The 9,070-nt window shown below is 43.5% G+C and overlaps 1 protein-coding gene across 1 annotated transcript; it reads left to right on the top strand.

Moving 5' to 3' along the window:
- The first annotated feature begins 498 nt into the window (after positions 1-498).
- LOC147634317 (scarecrow-like transcription factor PAT1) lies at positions 499-3,487 on the top strand. Its single transcript, XM_086805458.1, has 2 exons — positions 499-2,143; positions 2,569-3,487. Exons 1-2 carry the CDS (start codon positions 662-664, stop codon positions 3,262-3,264), a joined length of 2,178 nt encoding a protein of 725 aa, XP_086661584.1. The 5' UTR covers positions 499-661; the 3' UTR covers positions 3,265-3,487.
- Positions 3,488-9,070: the final 5,583 nt, after the last annotated feature.

The raw sequence follows: 9,070 nt of genomic DNA on the forward strand, positions 1-9,070 counted from the left end.
AGAAAGGGCCGGCGGGCCGTGATTAAATCAGACACATCAGCTCCGACTTGGCGATGATACCCGGCCAACGTGGCGAGCTCCTTTGCCTACGCGGCGAGTGGCGGCGCTTTGATGTAAAGTCGGCATACACATATCCAATAGGAAAATGACACGAAGTTCGTTTCCAAAAAAAATTTGAAAGTTGGGGCCGGCAGTTTATGAAAACGTGCTGCCAAGCAGGCTGCAGGACAGCAAGCGCCGACTGACGAGCTTCGGGCCAGACTCCAGAGTATGGGTGGGCCGGGCCCGCCCTGTTTGCGCAGCGAGGCGCCCGTCGTGTGGCGGGACAGTGCAAGTTGCAACGTCCGCGAGCGATCCAGCATCATGCATGGGATCACCCCCGACACGTCACCCTATCGAGCACGACACTTTTCTTAAGTGGTAGAGGCGTATGGCACGCGCCACGGTGGCAGAATCATTTTGCCACGTGCTTCTACAGCTTGCCTTGCCCCCGTTTCTCTGTGGGTTTTTTTTTTTTGGTAGGAACAAAATAAAATAGTACAGAGATTTTGTAAAAGGAGCTGTTGCCTATGATTATGTTTTTGGCCAGCCCTGGCCGAATTCGTCAGAGCTTAGCCATAGCAACGCAGAGCCTCAGAGGAAGAGGAAGACGCAGAGGCAAATGCAAAGCAGCACAGACATGAATGTCCAATACAGGCAGTTTATTGGAACCCAAACTGCACCATCAGCACTAGCAGCAGGACCACCATTACCACCACAATCTACAACACAGGCTGCACAGCAAGTGAGCAGCCCACTCCCATCTCCTATCCCCTCCCCATCCTTTGACACAAACCTGCAGAATCACCAGCATCTAGCGATGAATCAATACAATGGCAGCAGGCTTGCTTTTAGCCACCTCTCCTCCGCTTCTTCCCCATCCCCTTCTTCTTTTGCCCTTCCTCTCACCCCTAACCCTACCCCTTCTCCTGCCCTTTCCCCTTTTGATCAATTTGCCTCTCTATTCTCACTTAAGCTCCAAGCTCAGCGGCGCCAAGCCCTCTGCAGAGCCATCAATCTGCACAACTCCCCCCTCTCCCCCCAAGAGTCTTCCACAATCAGCTTCTCTGATTCCAGCAGCTTCCCTCACCAACGGGTTGACCTCCATCGCTTCCTGCAGAGTGAGGCCTGTGTGCAGAGCCAAGCTCCTTGCAAAGCTGCTGGCACGTCAGATAACAAAGCCAGAGAATTCACCAACTGTTACAGTATCATCAACAACAGCATCAACAACAACACACATGTTCGCCATATCTCAGATTTGCCCATAGTCCGCGGCCCAGCAGCTTTCCAGACCCCATCCCCAAACCCTTCTCACAACAACCTCCACCACCATTTCCGAAAAATGGATGGTGATCCCCGTCCTATGGATGAATCCAAGCGCCTTAAACGCACCCTTGAAGATCTAGAGAGAGAGCTTCTCGGAGATGACTCTGACATTGCCATCACTACTGCTACCACTACCACCGCTCTTGAAGTAGAATTTACCACCATCATCCCATCAGAGCCTGCTGACAGAGACTGGACAGATGTCATCGAAGACCTCCTCTCTGCAGAAAGCTCTTCCTTCCCCACACATACAGTTGATCAATCCACCATCACAAGCAGCAGCAGCATCAGAGACCCATCACACGCAGAGGGTGGTTTGCTCCCTAGGGTCTCCCTTTCTATACCTCCTGATGCCTCAGCTCAGCCTAGAGAGCTCCTTCTCTCATGTGCAAAGGCCATAGATGATGAAGATCTAACCCTAGCCACCAACATTATGACTTCCTTGGAGCAGTCAGTTTCTACATACGGTGAGCCCATGCAGCGCTTGGCAGCATACATGGCAGATGGACTGGCAGCTAGAATCCAGTTCTTGAAAGAGGGCCCCAAGATGCCCTTGAAATTGAAGGAAAGCTCTCCTGCAGACATTCTAAAGGCTACCCACGTTCTCCACCACTGCTGCCCTTACTTCAGATTTGGGTACATGGTTTCAAACAGTGTCATTGCAGAGACTTTCCGGACTGAGCCCAAGGTTCACATCATAGACTTTGACATTGGCCATGGTAACCAGTGGCAAGTTCTCATCAACGTCTTTGCCCAGCGGCCGGGAGGCCCCCCTCACGTGAGTCTTCTCTCTGTCTTTCATTTAGAGATTATTGGGCATTTTGGTGTCATAATACATGTCTGAATGATTTGGAGAAGCGAAGCAAGCAAAGTTATGGCTCATCACATAGAACTTCCACATGCTTGGGGTAATCCCAAATCAATGCCTCGTAGTTTAATGAAGGGTTTAACAACATAAATCCTCACATCATGGTGGACAGCCAATAATAGTAAAACCTAAATCAATCTCAGGGGATTTACACTTCTATGGATGCCTCCCCTGCTGGTGGGATCTCTCTCCCTTCCCTCACCTCTACCGCGGGTGGGGGATGATCTGTCCCTGAAGAACAAACTTGATCGTGGCGTGTTTGATATTTTATGCTGCACATTGTACTGCATTATTGTCTACTCAGTAAGCTCACATTGCACCATGACATGCTGCAGGTGCGACTGACAGGAGTTGTGGACTCGAAATCCCTGACTAGCTTGGAAGGTGTGGGCAAGAAACTACAAGAGATAGCACAGAGGGCAAGAGTGCCCTTTGAATTCAAGGGAGTGCAGATGGAGATTGCACAAGCAGAGCCATGGAGGCTGGAGAGGATGCAAGAAGAGGCATTGGCAGTGAATTTCGCATTTCAGCTGCATCACATGCCAGACGAGAGTGTGAGCACGAGTAACCCTCGAGACCGGCTACTACGAATGGTCCGGGCCATGCATCCTAAGGTGGTCACACTAGTAGAGCATGAAGCCAACACCAACACGTCACCATTTTACCCTAGATTTGTAGAAACCCTCAACTATTTCAGTGCAATCTTTGAGTCTTTGGATGGGGGTGTGTTGGCAAGAGATAGCAAGGAGCGTGTGAATGTGGAGCAGCATTGTTTGGCAAGGGATATTGTGAACATAATTGCATGTGAAGGGGCTGACAGGGTGGAGAGATACGAAGTGGCAGGGAAATGGAAGCTTCGGATGGCCATGGCAGGGTTCCGGCCTTTGCCTCTGAAAAGCCTTTTCATCAACAGAACAATCAGAGAGCTGCTTCAACCCTACTCTCCAAATTACAAGCTTAGGGAGGAATGTGGGGCTCTTTATCTTGACTGGCGTGAGAGGGGCCTTGTGGGAGCTTCAGCTTGGCAGTGATGCTACTTTGTTTGATATGTTTCTATCATCCTTAATGCAGCAGACATAATGCTTTAGCTATGGAGCTAGAAGGAGCCAAACAAAGGGGGCTAATGTTGCCTTTTAAAGCTTAATTACCTGCTAATCTTAGATGTGGCATTGCTGAGAGTATGGCATAAATGCCAGAATCTTATATATTGCCCCAATTAAAACTTTGGTAAAAAAAACTGCATTTTTGGGGCAAGGCAAGCAAGTGGCTATATTTTAAATAGAAGTGGGTTCACTAGCACTGTAGCACAATAGATAGGCAGTGGCAATTGCGCAGTAAAAGGTTGTGCTTTTTTCTACATTCCAAAAGCCTTGAAAACGGGCCTTTTGCGAAATTTTACAAAGTGAACTTGTCTATCAATTATATGTTAGGTGCGGTTAATTATCTAAAGCGTCCGCCCTTTTCACACGCGGCAACATCTCACTTGAATGGTCAGGGGGTCGGTGCGGGACCATAGTTTTCCAATTGATACTTAATACTAGTCCTTATCCGTCCAAAAAAAAAGATGGGAGATACTCTGGATAAAAGAAAAACAAACAATTAGCTATACGCCAACTAACTAATCACACATGTTTGGAATCCTCGATGCTTATATATTTGGCATGAATGAAAAATGTAATTTTGAACAAGCATTTTCTTCATAATTTCATTCAAGTGCTACCATTTATAGGAGGGGGCATTTGTCCTTCTCTTGAAACGAGGCCGATTTTTTAGAAGTTGAGTAGGTTTGAAGATAAAGCAAACCCATATTTTCTCGAACCTTGATTCGACTCTACATTCACCAATTTTCTCAACAAATTATTGAACGGACAACTGTTTGAAAGTGATGTTTTACAAAACACCAGAATTTCTATTCTAGTGATGAGAAGGGGAGAAAAGTACAAAATGCAATTTTCTCTCTCTCCACAATTTTAATGGCAACCAAAATAAAAAAACCTTTACAATTTTAATGGCAACCAAAATAAAAAACATTTACAATTACAAATGTAAGCCCAAGCCCATTTTGGGTTTTTCACTATTGTAAAATTTAATGTTGGCACTAACTTAGTAGAGTTAACCTATAATGAGGCTTTTTCAATGTTAAGCTTTTCGAAAACTTAGTGACTTAAGTGGAGAACATTCCTCGCCCACGGGGCTCTTTGGAGTTACAATGGCAAGATTGTCTATGGATTGATGCCTTGCTTCCTCATGGGTGGTGTTAATTTATAACCACCCTTAGCCTTAGCCTTTGCTTGGAGGTAGCTCATTTCACTTCTTATTATTAGAAGAATAAAAACCACTTAGTTACCAAACTTTAAAACTTAATGTGAAATGCTTAGACTCATCACATATGGTTTTAAGTAACGTTCAAGAAATAGATTTTCCCATGCATAATGCTTTTGCTTGAGCACATCAACTTTTCTTATCCCAACATAGATGTGGAAAATGCACACTTCTTTTGGAACAAATATAGGCCATCATCGTTCCTTGGCATGTTGAGCTTGATATGCTAATTAAATACAAATCTTCTCGCCCCTTTTTGACTTTATCCAGCATAAATTATTTGTGTCACCTAGATCAATGTGTTTTAACCTTTCTAATATTTGCAAGATGGGGACCTAACTCCTTATATTTTTACAAACAGTTCTCATGTTATTTCTATAGAATATGACCCATTACTGAGGCTCTACATTAAAAAGATGTAAACAAGAATTCATAGTTGGCAAATTGAGTGCATTAGTGTGTAATTAAGAATATGTAATTTGCATGTGTTCACCAAATTGGGAACACTTGTGCCTTGCACGAGAGAGAACAAGTGAAAAATACAAGGATCTCACAGTCAGTTTAGCACCTTTAGTTCTTGTTGGTAGAACAACCCTCTCTTGTGGAGAAGATGGGGTCCTCAACCTTGCCTCCTTTGGTGTTGCCACAAAGGATATACAAAAAGATGTGACACATGCCATGCCAATTTGGTTAGCAATTGTTTTGTTTCAGCAAATTGATTTCAAAGATCTATAAAATGTGGATTCTATTAATGGGTATCAAAAGTGCATGAACACTTTCTTGTAAACACATAATTAATATATGTGTATACATGTATAATATAACCACACTTTTATGTGGGTGAAGAGTTGGTAGACTTCCTCTCTAAAAATTACAAGATCCAAGGAATGTGTCCTTCCTTGGAAGAATATTTTGATTATATAAACATAGTACCGTAAATTTGTAAAATTAGTCTCTCATAGTATGTTGTATTTCACTGCAAAGATTATTGACTATATCCGTGTTGGTAGCAAGTATTGACAATTAATATGATTACATCCCTGCTTGGAAGAATATTTGCATTGCATTATGTAAACAGAGTACCATAGATTTGTGTAATTGGATTCTCATAGTATGTTGTATTTCAATGCGAAGGTTATTGACTACATCCTTGTTGTAGCACAAGTATTGTCAATTAATATACGACTACAACTTTAATATGACTACAACTTTCTGCTTATGCTATCTCTTGCTTTTCTTCACTTGGACAAAAGATAGCATTGAAAAAACCACATCATGTAAAAAAGACCCACTCTTTAGTATAGAAGTCAAGGCATTATCCTTTAACATAGTGGACCCACCTTTTAAGGCCAGAAGCACTCTTTTAATTGTCTCCTCGTGTTGTGCGAGCTCTTTGGCTAATGATTTCCCCATGGATTTTTAAAAAGAAAGCCAATTAAATCAATTACTTTTCCACTCGACCCATTGATAAACCCTTGTGCCATCCATACTCAAATAGGGGAAGCCACAGTTTCAATGAGCCCTCATCATTTCACTTGCTACAATGCTTAGCTCATCTAAACCTTGAGACCATAACTCAACGAAACACATAGGTACTAGGCTTAGTCTCTAGGATGCAGGTGAACTATTGGATGCATCACTTCAACCAAGTTGTTGGGTGTTGCATCTATCTATGCAATATGAGGTTAGTAGGCATTTCGTTTAGGGTCTCCCAATTGAGCAAGTTTATGCATAGTCTCGGAAGTAAGCATTGAAAGGCTGCTAAGTGAGTAAATACTTACAATGCACTAGGTTTTTGAAGCTTTAGACTTATTGCTAGTTGTGGATTGATAAGATGCATGATCCCTGCACATATTCACATCACATTACAGAGAGAATTTGTAGGCATTTATATGGTAATCATGTGTCTCAACAATAGGCCAAGGTACTTTTTCCTTGTGCTAGAGGTTTTTTTTCCTGAGTGTATGTACACACTCTTATCAGTGTGTGTAAGCGACCTTATCATGTCACTTCACTCATTCTCATTAATCTACTTTGAGTGCTGTGCTTCTCTCTATCTCTCCTTGCTTACTGCATCTGTGTGTTTTACTAACTTTGCCTCCATTCCGATACTAGTTTCACCCCATATCGACAGTACGGAGCATTCCGGTATGACAAACGGAGTGAGAACGCAACAGACAAGCTAGGGTACCCACATAAAGAAGTTACTTTTGCGGCTCGAAGGCAAGACTCAATGACACATGCTTCGGCAAGGCTAAGGCAAGCTCTTGACTAGAACACTTGTTGGTGGCCACATGTTGAGAAATATCCACTTAAAAGACGCTGGCTTTATAATCACAACCTTACAAGGAATTGATAGACCGATTGACCATGAAGTGCATGGATATCGTGAAGACGGAGTATTGAACTATATATACTATAGCCAATGCTCTCATGCAGCTTCAATGGCAAGTTGATGAGAAATAAACCATCTATAAAAAACGATGCTTCACTCATGCCCTCTTATACCGTCTCCTTCAGTCCATGCTGCTCCGGTTGGTGTCATCTGGTCCTATTCTCTCCCACCACTTTCCTCACTCAGGTGGCCAACTTGCTCGCTCTTAAAATAGAATTGACTGTTGCACCCTAGACCTAAAGACATTTGTGAGGAATGAGGAGCTTCTTAAAATTTTGAGTTGGTAGCATTAAAGCTATTTTAAAGAAAGAGTAGTCAATGTATCTCTTTTGGTGTAGCAACAAGCTTACAGCCTTCAAGACTAAATCGTGTAAGTTGCCTTTGTTTGTACTTTGATTGCAACCTCACAATACCACATCACATTATCACGCTCTATAAATTGTGTGCCTAAATAATAATGGAATGAGCCCAAATATTTCATCTCTAATGACACATGTAATTCAGCCTTGAAGACTCAAATCTTCTCTTCATTAGGGCCTATAAGTAGCATGTCATCAACATATAAAACGCTAACCAAAAACAATCTTTACTCCTCTTTACATAGAGGGTACTCTCAGTTGGGATTTTTGCCAAAAAAAAAATTGCAACTAAGTATGTGTTTATCTTCTCACACCATGATATGGGAGCCTGCTTAGGCTATATAAAGCTTTTCTCAACTTGCATACTTTAGACTCTATGTCCCTTCTCAACAACAAAACCACGAGGCTGAGATACATAAACCTCCTCATGTAAATCACCATTCTAGAAGGTAGTCTTGATATCCAACTTATGTACATTCCAACCATGATGCATTGCAAATGTAATAATATACCTGATTGTAGTCATAATCTATACTCTTCTCTTGAGCATAACCTTGCAACAAGCCTTGTCTTGTAGTAATTCAATGCAGCCACCATCAGCTTTATGCTTAAGCTTATAAACTCACTTCGTACCAATGGCTTTTTTATCGCTATATGCAAAAGGGGATAACTAATCTTGCTTTTCAAATCTAGAATGGCTTCAAGTCCTTTCAGGCTCCCATGGTGGAATCGCCCGTGCCTTCCGGGCGAGGGGAGTTTTTCGGGCTCGGTTTCGGAGGGACCGCACGAGCTAGCCTCCCGTCCGGACATCCACGGGGGCAAGGCCCCGAGTGTGGATCCCCACCCCGCGCGCGAGAGGCCGACGCTGCTTTCGCCGCCGCCGCCGGACGGCAGGGTACTACAGAGGGGGAAGGGGTCTCACAGAAAGTGCAGCTAGGACAGGTCAAATATTCTTTCCCACCACCGAGGAACTGGTATTGGACCTCCAACGAAGTGAGGTAGAATGACAACTCCGAGAATTGAGCTTAAGGAAACAAGAGCTTGATACTCGTAGGGCAAGAGCTGAGAGAAAGGAGACATGAAGTGTTAACCCACTCCAATCACGAGGAAAAGAACCTGAAATTGCTACAGGTAGAAGTGAGGAAGAAATTCCAAACTTGGAACCCATCAACGAGGAATCTAGAATGGAGGAAGGGTTTACAACCAGAGAAGAAGAGGGTAACTAACCTAGCTAACATGGCTGTAGAAGTAGAAGATCAACTCTATACCAAAAAGGATATTAAGCTAATGATCAATAACCCTACATTCTTACAAGAAATGGAGCTCTTGATTACACAAAGACGCACATAAGCGACTAATGGGGAATCCCACCAGGGTACCAAAACTGGACCATTCCATGAACCTGAGATACCTAGAAGAGCCAATACCACAGGTAGGGAACAAGGTCTAAGAAGGGGCAGGAGCAATTCCCCAGAGGCCTAGAAACGATCCAGCCATGGACCTTAATATGGCCACAAGGGCAAACCTGTTAAATATGGCAGCAAAGATGGTGGACCGGGGGATGTTCAGGGAACTAGGCTCTACTCTAGAACCCCGACCTTCCCAGATGAAACCCCATATCATTTCAAAACTTGTTCAAAAGTTCTATGGGGACGGGGATCCTATCCAACATGTAGAGATTTTTGAATCCACATGTGAAACCTACAGACCGGTCAGTGATGTGACCATGATACATGCCTTCCTCGCTGACCTTAGAGGGAA

The sequence above is a fragment of the Cibotium barometz genome, chromosome 11, assembly GCF_041138505.1.
Source record: "Cibotium barometz isolate CiBa-2024 chromosome 11, ASM4113850v1, whole genome shotgun sequence".
Classification (NCBI taxonomy): Eukaryota; Viridiplantae; Streptophyta; class Polypodiopsida; order Cyatheales; family Cibotiaceae; genus Cibotium; species Cibotium barometz.